Consider the following 15,475-nt stretch of genomic DNA (forward strand, 5'->3'; position numbering starts at 1 on the left):
ATATCTTACAAATTAACAGATATTCGCAGCTTTATATTTTGAATCCTATCCTATTTTTTCATCTCCTCAAAATTTACTTAGTGATATATCATAGTTTATCCAATAATTTTATCATTTATTTTTTTTTTAACAATTAATAGAGACAAATCATATAGAGACATCCATATGTAAAAAATCCTTATCAAAAATTGATTATTATTTTAATTTAACAACATAAATTTGTAACGTGTTCAAATATTTTTACATATTCAAAATATATATTACTTCAATTTGCTTTACAAATTATACCAGTGATTAAATATTTTTGGAAACAATAATAGATATACATATGTGTAAATTAAAAACTTTTAACTTTCTCGGATGTATATTATATAATTTTTTCGTTAATAACATTATTAACCGTATAATTTGTACAATATCAGTTTTATTCATCCAAATCTGGGAATTAGCATATATGCGATCAATCATTTGGACAGTAGATGATAATGTATATATATTATATATATATGTATAATTTGCTATTTACTATTTATTTTCACCTTTCTATAACCACGATTAAATCTCGTTTCATTGCATTTCCGCATTCTAATTACGCTATTTTCTTCCATTCATTTGCATCTACATTCAAAATTACTTTTCATTTATGCCTATTTAGCATCCTTTAACAACATAACTCTGTTAATCATAGTCCAACTAATGATATATCATACGATTAAGTTTACGAGCTTTCTTAATAATATAACAATTTCACAAAAATTATTATATATTAAAATAGTACCTTATGTACCAAATAGTAAATGTACTAAATATATAATTATATATTACTTATATATATTTGTTTAATTTAAATCAGTTTTATGATTAATGTTAGATAAATATAATAAAAATTTTTGTGATAAATTTTATTAAAAATCGACCAATAATATAATTAATCTATTAATCAAGGAACCATTCAAAAGCTTACGAACAGATAAATATATATTATTTATTTTATCTATAATCATTGATTCAAAGTATCACAAATTTTTTACTACTGATACTTTTTGAAAATATTTGCACCCTAATTATTATTCACCTACGTAATATAATAATTTCGTTCTAATTAATAAATAATAAAATATCAATTGTAAATACGTTATTACGTTGTATTATATCATTTCATATCATTTATTAGTACTTTCATATGGGATTATAATAATTTGATAGAGAATAGTTTAAAAATATAGAATAAATTAAAATGACATATTTCCAAAAATTAAAAATATATAAGTATATATTTACAAGTGTATTAAGTGAAATTAATTGAAATTAAAAAAAAAAGTAAATTTTATTCCAATATTCCTTAATTATCGTGATAAACAAAAAATTCCATTAACAAGTCGATGAGAATCGAAGAGAAATCGTAAATTTCTTTTTGAAAAAATATTTTACGTGAACACGTTCACCGAACACGTTCGCGATCTCGTGTTTACAACTTGCTCGGAACGCAACATTCCACCATAATATGCTGGCACAAATTCCAGATAATGTTGATTCGATTCCAGTAATACGTTTTATAGAGCCTGTTTGAGCGTCGGTGTGGGGCAACCGCATTGAAATTACACGTATCATACTTGGCGAACGTAAGAAGAAATCTTACGTTCAATGTGCAATTTCTTGAGATCAAATTGTTTGTTTTTCCTTCTTATTGTGCATTTAGCCGAAAACTTTTCACCGGTAGATAATGATAATATTCGAATCCCGCGAAACGAATCTTTTGCAATGAATTCGATTTCGATTTACTTATTTTTACAAGTTTACTGTATCGAACTTGATCTCATCGTTATCAACGGTCCAACGATAGAAAAAAACACGTGCATTTTACCTCTCAGGTGAAATCCCACGATGGCCGAGCAGAAATCGCATAGCAAAAGATATTTTCCATCAGCTAGGTAGCATCAGCTAGGTCTCCTTCTCCTCCCGTCCCGTTCTGTACCCACACTACACACGCAAAAATCAAGATTCCAAAGGAAAAATTCCCCTTCACACACGCGCACGAATCCTTTTAACGAGCGACACCAACTTTTATTTCCACGCTTCCCGCCTCTCAACAACGCGCCTTCCTTTCCGACCTTGCACATCCGAGTCTACCGATTCGATGATCCCACTCCGCGCTATTTTACCACAACTCTTCCCAACTGATTCTCCCACTTTCTCCTTCCCACGCCGTCCGACTTCTCTTTCTTTTTTCTCTTTATCGTTCTTTCATTCAGATTTCTCGCATTCTTCTATACCTTTAATTATTTAGGGCGAACATCTCATCCAAACGGTTATTAATTTTCAAAGTTGTCAGCTTTTTCCAAACTCTGCGATCAATGTTTTTTAATAATAATGTTTTTTAATAATCTTCGAATAAACGATTCATATGTATATAATACATATATAATATTCGTTGAATATTTTTATTACATTTTTCTTCTAGTTTTATTCGGATGGTGGATTATCTTTGGTGAATTTATTTATCAACATCCTTAGTAAATACGTTTAACTATTATTAAGAATAACGTTCGTTATTCTTTTGTTCGTTCCTTTTTATCATGTACATCGATGGTACGTATTATATATTATCACATATAATTTTTCCAACCTTCAACTTTTTTACAACTTCCAATACTTCCTTTTCCTTTCCGATTACTCTCTGTTACCGGCTATTTATAAATTCTTTTTTTCCCTCGATTTGCAAACCAATCCACGAAATTTTCATTGTTTATCGCAATTTAAGAGAACGTAACGTTGATTATAAGCTTTGTTAGGGATAAAATATTGAATATAAAAATTTTAAAAATAACTAAAACTTATTTCAATATCTCATCTTCAATTATCTCATAAATATTCTATCGTCAACGACTTTAGTTCTTCCTGTGCTCTTTCAACTTTTGAACAAATTTTCCATCTATATTTTTTAAGAAAATTCATTCTCACTATTTTTTTATTAAAAAGTAACGAAACACGATTGATAAATTTCGAATCATTGAATATCAATGAAATCGAAGAATAAATCGTTCGTACAAGAAGATTTTAAAAATAATCGATGCTCTTCTCAAAGCAATTCTGTTCTACCAGATTGAATGTTACTCCTTTCACTCTGTTTCTGCGTATCGAAACACGCATATACTTCAAGCCGCCTTTTAAAATCGCACGTTCCCCATGTTTGTGAAATATTCGCACGGTCAACACGAAAGAAAGCAACAGTTTAGCATTCTCAAAACCGAGGAAACGATATAGAAACATAAAGAAACGGTGAGTCGAGTTTTATCTAAGTTCTCTTTCTTTTCCAAATTTCAATCAATTTATTTCACAGAATTAAAATTCTCCCGTTAAAATCACTATTAAACTAGATTCAAACTACCTTTGTCATGACGATCCACAATTTGATTCGAAATCTATCCTCTTGGGACATGCGATCTTACAGGAAGTCAGTTCAGCGTGTTTCCTTGTTTCAGTTCACCTGTTCTAGTCCATCTGAGAAAGTTGGCGGCCCTTCGACATGGTTGTTGACCATCGTCTTTACCACCTTCTTCGATCACATTCCGCGCGCTCTCGATCCCTCGATTAAAAAAAAAAAAAAAAAAAAACCTCGTGCTCGACGATTTTCGCCACTTTGACGCGTGCTATCCCATAAGCAGCTCGTCCGAGCAGCGACGTAGTAATACTTGGCGTGAAGCCTCGGGTGAGACGCCAGGTGGGCACCGGGAACAACCATCTCTCTCCTCTCTCTTTACCTCGTTTTACCTCGCCCCACCTGCGTGCTATGAGCAAGGTTTATCGGTGAACAAGAGGATTCTTAATTCTTTGGGGCCCGCAACGAAGGTCGAGGCGCCTCTACAGGGTTCGACGATCTTTACCGAGCGGAACGATTCGATTCCTTCTTTATCGATAGCGATTCTTCTTCTCCTCGATCTTCTTGATCGCGATTTAGAATGGCCCTCGAATTTTCATTAATCATAATAATCGAGAACAATCATAAAGGCGAATATCGTATTTTGTGATTTTGAAACCAGTGAATTGTATCGTTTATGGATATTTTTTAATCATCTGCTATTGTCTTCGAATTTGCGATTAAAATGGAATCACATGCGAAATATGGTTATGATAAGAAATGATAATTTTACGATTGATATTTCATCGATTGATCGAAAAATCTAAATTAAATTTATTGTTCAAGTTTTAATATTATAAATTGATTGTTGTCTATGTATGTGGCGCGATTATGTATGTGCTAATGAAATGAAAAAAGTTTTTAAATTAAAAACTTAAACCTTAAAATTCTTTTTTCTTAGATACATAGATACAGATAATCCTCTATTCGAGCTGCTGTATCTTTCACCCAGAAGACATTGTTTAATGAGATATTTATCGTTGGAATTAAAATGAATTATATATAATACATTAAGTAAATAAATAAAAATAAATAAATAAATAAATCAAAATCGAAATATATAATTATAACAAATATCAATAATGATTAAATAAAATTAGTATTTGGTATTTGAAATATAATTATTTACATACAATTTTTATTATAATAAATAGGGATGTATATGCTGTTCGGATAATATATATTATTGACACGAGAAGATTCAGATAAAAGTTTAGATAATAAAATAAAATGAACAACAAAAGATTCTATTCTACAAATACTATCGTAATTCTATTGTACATGATATTTCAAATTTAATAGTAAAATAATCATATCAATGATTAAATTGATAATTCATTTTAACGAAATTGTTTAAATAAATAAAAAATAAGAATTATCGGTGATCAATGTATTTTTTTTTAATTGAAATTTAAAATATTGGCAAAATTGTAATAAAATAATTACAATATTGTATAGAATAATATTAGAAAATACTCGATATAGAATATCAATCGAATTTCAATTACAACGTAAATTTGAATTGTTGCAATATTCGTGATTTATGAAAAAGAAAGAACAATTGTTGCAGATTTCTACTTTATCGATGTATGTTTATATCCTATGTTCTTATATCTCATTTAATTCATTATTAAAAATATTAAAAATATTAATTAAAATTAATATAGATCTATTAGCATTGTTTAACATAATGTATCACTTATGTATTATTTGATTTATTCATACCGTTTCTTCTTTATCAAAATATACATTACATTTGCGAAATATACATTAAATATAATGTACGTTAAAAAAATCAAATTAATAATCTATATTTAATTTTCGGTTGTATTTTTACAAATTTTTTTTTATCGTATAATAGATTTTAATACACTAGCATACAATATATTATTAATGTACACGAGCAAATGTATGTAATAAAAAAAGATCCATTGTTAAAACAAAAATCTCAATCAAGTCCTAAACGTATCTAATCTAATTCATTATATTATAATAATAAATAATAATATCATCGAAAAATAAATTTATTACTAAATAAATATGAATTTGTCTATTCAATGAACGAATAGTTTATAAAAATTACGTATATATTTTTCCTTTATTTTTTCGTTTAAATTAATTAATTTTATTTCGGAAAAAAAGCATTATTTGTCCTTTTTTTTTTTATTACCATAATGATTTTTAGTAAATCAAACTAAGATCAAAATCACTAATTATACGTGTATATACATTATATATTTTTCGCCATTGCATTTTTTTGCTTGGCAAAAAATTTCGAGATTTTCAATGCAAGGATTTAAAAAAAAATTTTTTTCCTTATCTTATACGAAGAAAGATTAGTTTGAGAGAATAGTGCAAAAGCATGCTTACTTCCGGTCGAACAGTCAATTTGGCGCTTCTGTAACATATAAATAGCACAATTATGAACGAAACCTAAAAGAAAATTTGAATGGAGGGAAGGTTAACAAAAATGATTAGTGTCAAAATTGCTTTTATAACTTTAATATCCATATTGGATAGAAGTTATTTTTATATCTATTTTTTTTAATACAAATACAATATACAGGGCACTCGGTTACACATGTCGAACAATTTGATTTTAACCAAAATAAAAGAATAAGAAAATTATTTTCCGATCTGTGTCGAGTATCGTATCCTTTATTTGACATTTTATTTTATTTTCTTACGAGATTTAACGTTGTATCATTGATTTTATTTTTCAAAATATTTGAAAAAAAGAAATCAAATTTGATATATACGTATCTATGACAACATATGCATTAGTTCTAGTCGTAGACTGCCATTTGTCTTTTGTTTAATATAAATCATTGCGGTATCAAGAAATTACTTATTTACTTACATACTATATGTATATACATAATTACTTAAAAAATTTTATGAGTGAGTCGCGATAAACTAAAAAATAATTTCAACTCCAGTACAGAATAATGACGAGTTTGGGCAGAAATATGTATCCCACTATGACGTGATCAAAAATCATCAAAATGAAGTGTGGAAGCTTTTTTCTCTCCAAATAGCAATTATATTAAAATATTTTTACGTGAATGAATATATAATTATATAGCAATGTAAACAATGTAGCAATGTAATATTTTCAAATTCAACGACACATTATCTCATAATTACATTATTCCAAGATATAACAAGAAGAGTACAATTTGAGAATGCTTATTTTGCTTATTTTATCGAAGAAATTATTTCATCGAAGAAAAATTTTGTTTGAAATTTTTTAATATCAAAACAAATAATAAAAAATAAAAAGAAGGTCAACTATTGTAAAATAAACATATTAATTATTCAAGTTAGAAAAATTAGAAAAATTATAGCGACAGTTAATAACTGGGCACCCTGTACGTTTCAAAATAATTTATAATTTTAATTATAATACTTAATTATAATACTTACATCGTTTCCATACGAAGTTTGATTTACGTTCTTAGTCTGCATCATCTGAAACATGAAAGAAATACTCGATATATTTTCATTATTCATATTAACCATATTCAAATCAAAGAAAGAATGTCGACACATTTTCCTTCCAATTATATATATATATATTTTTACGTACATCTTTTTCAGATTTGAGATATTATTTCATATTTATTTATTATATCTCGTTACATTTTTTCTTATAAATATGTTGAAATTTAAATAAATGAAAAACTATTAAAAACTTGATATATTTAGATAGAAAAATGAAATAAAAAATATTCAATTAAGAATCATGTTAAAAAAAAGTTGTTTTATAAATTAATAGAAAAAGAAATTTATATCTAATTTATATCTATTCTTCATTGTATTCTTTATTCTTTTAAATCGATTATTCCGAAATTACTATATAGATTACAATATATAGAATCAATGATTAACTATATAGAAAATATATAAAAAACATAGACAACAAAGGCAGAAATAACAAAGACATTGAACAATGATACAATACCCATGAGACAAACAAGAAAGAAATGTTCCTCAAAGTTAACTTTCGTGAAATTGGAACGCAAAATCGATAAATTCTATCAGGGGAATTTATTATTCTATTAAATATAATATATTAAATATTTTCACGTTTATTTCGTTTCAAACATGTTTTAAAAATAAATTCATCATCGATTTGTTAACAGTATTCGCATTAAATAGAATGCTTGAAAAGAAAAAGAAAAAAAGAAACAACATAATTAATAATTCCCTAATGATCTATAGATCTATCTATAGAGTTAAATATCATTTAAATTTTTAATATTGAATAATACTTGATAAAATTATTCCAATACTCGATAATGTTATATAAATCTATATTTATCGAATCTAAAATGTTAAATTTAAAAAAAAAATCTCTAAATTATTCGATTCTTTTAATTTTATTTCTCTTCATAATTTTACATATTTCCAAAGTTTGAAATTCTAACGGATAAATAATATTTTTTCCATCGATTTGCTATTTTCTTGTGAATGAATATTCAAAGATTTTATAAATATCTTTTCGATGATCTTTCACAAAACTATCGATTCAAAATCCAAATAAAGAAGCTTTTCAAGTTTTTTTCTTTCGTGATCCGATGCTATTAAATACTCGGATATTTTCTCACGAAATGCCTTCCTCTGATTATATGTCTAGGTTACTCCTGTAATCTACGATTTTATTGCTAAACTATTCGGATCGAACCCAAGAAAAAAACCTAATCTTTACGTATTATTAACATTTAACTTTTCGAATTGCGTCCTGTCTTTAAAGAAATGTCTTGCATAGAACGTTGATATATACGTGGTGATTTCTCTAAATATCGAAACCAAATATTTTCAATATAGAAAAATATAGATTTACAATTATTTATTAAATTAGTAGTTTTAAAATTTAATTATAAATCGAATGAAACGAAAAATAGAATAAAATGATTCTGTTGATTAAATTATTTGGATATTGAATCCATAATAATATGGATGTAATTCTTATCTCGTCTTATTCGACTGTTGATTCACGTTAATGCAAGTAGTAATGCAAATAGTGTTAAACATTTTACACTATTTGCATTACATTAAACATTTTATATTTAAATCGCAATAGATAGATTTTCTACCGATAAAAAATGGAATATATATAGTTTAAAATATTAGTTTTATTTAATTGCAAGAAGGGATGCGGATCACAATTTATTTAAACATTATAAAAAAAAAAAGGATTTCTTATGCCTCAAGAAAGATTGAGAAACATTGGCTCTAATCAATTGTATCACGCTATGGGAAACATCCTGTATAATGGATATGCATTTTATCCAATACTGATGAACAAAAAAGAAAAAAAAAAAAAAAAAAGAAAGAAAAAAGGAAAAATTGATCCTCCTCAGGCTTGAGTTTTCTATAGAAATAGAAGAAGATCGAACGCGCAAGCATGCGAACTCTAAAGCGGTTACATGTTCGATAATTGGTGGAATTGGTTGAACCCGTGTTCCTCTTGACAGGATATTCCCCATCAGCTTCAGGTTTAGCCCGATCGAGGTCCTTTGCTGCAAAAAACTCAAACGTCCGCCACGATAATTTGGATCGAACTCTACCGTGTGTCCGTCAACTTAAACAGTGCGGTGGATTTTAAAATTCTAGTAATTGACGTGCAGTCGACGTCCCAAACGTCGATAATTAGCATTTTAAAGCCTTCCGATATTCGCGGTCATTCGAAAATCATCAGTCTTCGCTGCGATTTCATGGATACCATCGAACCATCCTGTATAATTCAACCAACAATCGAATCGAATCCCTTCTCACGAATCGCGTCTCATTATCTTTGAACAGAAATTGGACAAATTAAACGTTGTGTATCTCGTAAATTTTAATACTAGAACTATCGATCATATTGCATTAGTATCATTAAGCATTAGATGTTATAAAAATGTGTCCGTTCCATTGAAACATCCAACATCGATCGATATCGCAGTAAAAAATATAAAAATATATTTTTTCAAAATTTCTCTCTCTCTCTCACTCTCTCTCTCTCTCTCTCTCTTTCTTTCTCTGAATTATTTTTTTCTTTTAAAGTAAAACTTTGAAAAAAAAAGAAGACCTTTTACGAATCAAATATTTCAAAATTTTAAGAAAAATCATTAAATTATCACATATTAAATAATCACATATGCTAATTTGTTTTTTATCTATATTTTCTATCACAGATCAACACAAACAATATCAATTTGATATCGATATTGTGAATTTTGTATATATCCATTTTGCAAAGACGGTAAACTACTATTTCTCTTTATCATTTTTATTCAAAAAAAAAAAAAAAAAAATTGTCAGACAAGACGAACCATGCGTTTTCTTATCGTAGATCGTATCGTACATCCTCGATCGACGACTATGGAATGCCTCGGGGATTCTTCGTCGAGAATTTTCATTCCAAGCGAAATTATGATTCCAGGCACAGACACGGCCTCGAGAGGTCGAAACTCGATGAACGAGTTGCCGCCACTAACCGAAACGACAATAGCTGAATCTGGTATTTTCTAATTCTAATTCATATTATTCGTGGTTATTCATCGTGATTGAATAACTCGAATTGCAAAGAAATATGTTTAAAAAATATTTCAAAAATAATTTAATAAATAATTTTTGTTTTTCTTATATTTATTCAACGTATATACATATTATATTTCCACGTGTATTTTATTCTCCAATTCTCCCGTATCTTATCTTATCAAATTTTACTTTATTGATCGATAAATAATGAAAAATAATATAACAAATTTACAAACTAGATTTAATTACTAATCGATATCTTTCTAATGATTTATTACAAGATATATCCAAATTACATATATATATATATATATATATATATAAATATAATAATATAAAATATAATATATATATATATAATTAGCCACAAAAGTATATGATTACAATCAAGAAGGATAAAACAAAAATGAGAAATAACAAGAAAAATGAATAAAAAGAGGAAGAGAGTATGGTAAAAAAATATGGATGGATTTCGAGTTGGAAATTGGGCAAATGGCAGGAAGAAGGAGGAGTTGCACGACTATACCGTCGAATTACGTGGATACGGCAAATTCAAAAATATCGAGAACCATCCGAAAAGCACTCTCTAACGAGAAATAAAATAAGAAATGGAGGAAATGGCGTGGTAAAAATCCTAAATGGTGATCAATGCAAAAGAAAAACAGATACAAAATGTACTACGCAAGATTAAATGTATACTAGCGTTACGAAGATAGAATATTTCGCTAATAGAGCAAGAAGCACAATCACAGTGAAAAACAGAAAAATTGGAACGAAAGAAAGAATAAAATAAAGAGAATGATAAAAATCGAAAGTCCGCGAGACGATATGTTGAGATTTTGAAAATCAGAGCGAGTAAACAAAATGAAAATTCCAATTATTATTACAATTATCAAGATCCTAATAGTACATACGTATAGATATAAATCAAATGCATATACAATTACGTAACATAATTCATAATTAATACAAATCGCGTATTACATTTAGTCGAAAACTATTCGTATTTAATCCGGCTGATAATTTTGTTTGCGGCAAGAAAAAAGGAAACGTTTCCTTTCTTTTCTCTTTTTTTTGCAATATTTTAAACAAATATCGAAGGAGAGATAAATATAAATAATTCGATTATATATCATAACGTTTTTATGCTTCGATTTAAATTAAAAAGCATTGAACCAACTAATAATTTAACAAATTTTTCGATACGAATCATTAGATCTATATCTATGATCTATATCTATAAGATTTGTTGTTATTGCGGATGTTAGTATGTGTATCCGATCAGAAATTCAATCCAACTTTGACAAGTTTGAATAAATCTCACCAAATATATTATATATTTTATGGAAATGCTCAAGTGTGATCACTAGGATATACACACATATTTTTTTATAATTTAGCATTCACGAATATTTATCCAATTAAGTTCTCGAATATTATTGGAGCTCGAACTTTTGAAATCTTAAATAATGGAAATTGAAGCAAAATTAATCGTATATCGAAATTATCTCGTATAGCTTTTTAAAATTTAGTATTTTCTTGAAATTATTTACAACGAAGATATTTAAATAATTGTTTTAAAAAAAAATTATTCACAAAAAAAAATAATTTTCCATAAAATAACATATTTGAATCATATTGGATCGATATTCAAACTTGGAATATTATTTATAATATTTTTTTCTATATCGTTTAAAAATTTCTTTTTATATTTTTTGATATAAATTAATGTAATAAATCGTCGTATAAAATAATATATAAATATCCGACAAAGAGATTCTCGTATAACAGCTAATTAAATATCAAATTTAAAAATTCAAAATCTCGAAATTATGTCATATATATAATTGTGCATAGAAAAAAAAATTGCTAAATAATTTTTCTTTAAAATAAATACTATTTCTTAAATCGTATTATTTCATTTTTCTTCTTTAAAAATTCAAACAAATTTTCTATTTTCAACATTATACTTGCTAAAAGATTATCGATCGTGAGCGTATATTTGGTACAGTAGCAGTCATGAAATTATCTTATGAAAATGCAAATTTATGGTTGGAATAATCATCGAAATTTGTAAAGCGTTTTCAAATGGTGTTGAACACGAATCATATATTTGTTTTAAAATCCGTAGCGCATAATATATTATCGATTTAATTTTAAAATTTTAAAATTAAATTCGAAAATAAAAGTCGATGAAAGGAAAAATCTTTCCTAAAAATTATTTGATATTACACAAATATATAATTTTTTCTTGATCGAAGATAGCAATTTAGATATAACAAGATAACAATTTAAATGAATTAAATGGAATGGACATTTGCGATGAACGGAGACACATCATGTAGAGAAATTATATTTTATAAAAAAAAAAAAGATTTTCAAGATCTTTTGTCGATGTTTACCTGATCAACAAGAAGGTCGTTGTTTTCGTCCAGCTTCGTGTCACCGATATATCCTATCTATTTTTCTTATTTATATTTCCATCGTTCGTAATTTCACACTTCATAATTCACTATACACCACAAATTTCTATTTCGTTCGTTTTGTTACGAAATTGTCGCGAAATTTAAAAGAAATTTTACTTCGCTTTATCGTTATTATCGAAATGATCAAAAACTCATGTCTCGAGACTCGATTACAATAGTTGCGATATGGATTATTGTAAATTTATAGCCTTCGGGATATTGTTGTTACTACACTATTGTTGCACAACATCGAATTTTATCTTCTTTTTCAACTTCAACGACACCACGTATCATTTCTATGAAAAATAATACATATCCATCGAGAACTATTCGGAAACATAATCTTTTAACCGTAATAATTAAACCGTACGCGATATTAACCGTACTCAGTTAATCATTTGATCACGATCAACACGAATTCGATAGAGAGAATTGGATGAAAGCGAAACAAGGATTGGGCGTTGACGACACGTAAACGTACAAGGTTTTATTAACGCTCCCGTTAGTTTATTCGACGCACTAGTTTGTTTTCACCATTCAAAAGTATCGTATATTTGCCGATCGATCAGAGAAATCGATTTATCGAACGGATCGAGAGGAACGTCGCGTCGAGGATACGCGTCGTGGCGAACTAACCGAGAAGAGGCCTCTGAAAGAATGGAAACCTTGCCGCGCGGCTTTCGCTTGAATCAACACAAAGCCAGCTGATTGGTAGGTTGATCGCGAGCCGAGGATCTTCCGGCCTTTTCATAGAACCTCTCCGTTCTACGTTCTTAACCAATGTAAACACACCTGTCGGATTTGCCACGGTATTGTTATCACGTTAATTACGTTCAATATATTTTCTAAAATATATTTAATTATTATTTTCGTTTCAATTTTTACTTTTTATCGAAGCTACGAATAAAAAGCAGATACAGACTTTTGAGATTTTATTTACGATCGCTTTTTTTATTTCCCCGCGAATCATCAAGCAATCTTCGATTCTTTTTTTTTTTTAAGATAAACACGAAAGATAAAGACGAAAGATAAAAATCATCTTCCATCCTCGCAACCTTATTTATCCCCTCCGTTGTCCTATCCAATTCTCCGGCGGCGGAGAAAAATGCAAAGTGGTCGATTAATTGGTCGCAGGTATTGTATCGAGGAAGATGGTTAACGCGAGGGTTGGCGAAGGGACAAGGGGAGGATTGGTTGCGCGCATGTGCGCGTTCGAGCTGAGCACTTGTTACCGCTGGCTCAGTCTCGGCTTGTCTGGGCTGAAGGCAACACGGAATTCGTGACGAAAATCATCAACCCCTTCGAAAATCCCCTCGATCCGGAGCCCCGGGAGACGTGCTAAAGATAGAAAACAGGAACCGTGTCGCGTGTGCCGTTCACCAATCGTGTTTCGACATCGTAATATTCGCAGATCTCCTCAGGTTCGAGAGACTGCGATTCGAATGAGATCTCGCCGCTTTCGTACCGAGAGGAGTCCGCGTACGCGTACTCACGAGGGACGAGAGAAATTTCGTCTGGCGCGTTACGATACTCGCCTCTCTATTCCGTGGACCGAGATGAGGAAGAGGAAACAGGGTGCAGTATCACCGACTAACAAACAGAGGAAGGACTTTGGCAGCTTGTAAATCGCGTTCGAATCGATTCGTGGTACGCGAAATATCGTATCAGGGAATCAGAGAAACCGCGTATCGCACATCAGGTGATTTATCCCATCATTCTCGTTTACCTTGTTTACTTTGTTCATTGTCATATTCGAGAGAGAAGATTGGACAAGATTTTTCTTCTTTGAAAGAGAATGAATTATTTTTCTCCTTCTCTGTTTTCTACTATGTTTCTTTTCTGCTTTCATCCTTTTCGTCTTTTGGTTTTCGATTAGTGATTAACGGAAAAGAATTATATGTAACGGATTTATGTTCGTTTATGTTAAAACGTTTGACACCATATCAAACGGGAATAATTTTAAAAATGATTTACGTGGTTTCGAATAAACGAGAATTTAATTATTCTATCAAATTTTGCAATCTAATACATTTACCCGTGTTCTTCTTTGAAAAATATTTTTCGTTACGAAAAATAAAAAAATGATATTATATCGTATAAATTTGTCGTTTTATTTTGTATTCCGTTTTTCGATCAAAAGTGTCATCGAGATAAAACAAAAATATATTTTGCATTTACTTTTATCGTTTCAAAGATTTATCGCGTTATTTTTTATATCAATACACTCGTACGTATCCAAACATTTAGCAAATTCAGATAAATTTGGATATTATTTTTATATATGAAATGATCGGGATGATTTTGGAATGAATATTTTGAAACTAAATTGTATTTTTTAATAATTTTTTATAATTATAATTTTAACGTTGTAACGTTTTCTGTTACAAATGATTTGAATAATCTTTAAAATCGCTATATAGTATAAAGTTGAATTATATTATATAGAAAATCAAGATGTAAAAAGATAAAACAATTCAAAGTTGGGTACCAAATTTTTATTTATAAAAATCAATATTCATTAGATCTCTGTTCATAGATTGCAATATACATTTCCAATTTTTCGTTTATATTATTCGTCTTCCCCCTCCTCCTTTCCTATTTTGAAAGAATCTATTTCGAAAATAAGAAACGAGAATCGTATTCGATGCATCGGATCATTAACCTTCAAATAATATATAAATATTATTTTTAAAGGCTATCCAATAAAATTACGCTTAAATTTTATTTGAATTATATTCGAATTTCTTTTCTTTTATATTCTCTGGCCTTTTTCAAGTCTTACGTAAATATGTATGTATATACGTATATCTCTTTAATCTTAACCTCGGGTGTTTTCTAATTATTTCTCAAAACTTTTTTTTCTTTCTTTTTAATTTTCACCTACGTTACTGCCTCCACTCCGTGCCGAGTTTAACATTTTTCCATCGAGGAAAGAAAGTTTCTCTATTTATTCGTTTTCTTTTCGGTTTTTCCTTACAATTATTTGTCTTCGATTCAATTACGATAACAAGTCGTCCCGAACTTTGTTTAAATTTTAACAACAGAATCGTCTCTTCACACTTTT

At 28.7% G+C, this 15,475-nt stretch overlaps 1 protein-coding gene across 4 annotated transcripts in view; it reads right to left on the reverse strand.

Moving 5' to 3' along the window:
- Positions 1 to 13,044, reverse strand: part of LOC100865201 (uncharacterized) — a 55,439-nt gene extending 42,395 nt beyond the window's left edge. For 2 of the 4 annotated variants that reach the window (XM_031917073.2, XM_086914188.1), the window contains exon 1: positions 1,865 to 3,591. Coding sequence is in view for 1 of the 4 variants with exons in the window: in XM_086914189.1 (XP_086770315.1) it covers positions 5,789 to 5,816; positions 6,845 to 6,889 (73 nt within the window). In the remaining 3 variants the exon portion in view is untranslated. Of the gene's footprint in view, positions 1 to 1,864; positions 3,592 to 5,788; positions 5,817 to 6,844; positions 6,890 to 12,348 lie in introns of those variants that run through there. The other 2 variants (XM_086914189.1, XM_086914191.1) reach the window with 2 other exon arrangements.
- Positions 13,045 to 15,475: the final 2,431 nt, after the last annotated feature.

The sequence above is a fragment of the Apis florea genome, unplaced genomic scaffold (genome assembly GCF_048593485.1).
Source record: "Apis florea isolate Af1SG1 unplaced genomic scaffold, ASM4859348v1 contig_3585_pilon, whole genome shotgun sequence".
Classification (NCBI taxonomy): domain Eukaryota; kingdom Metazoa; phylum Arthropoda; class Insecta; order Hymenoptera; family Apidae; genus Apis; species Apis florea.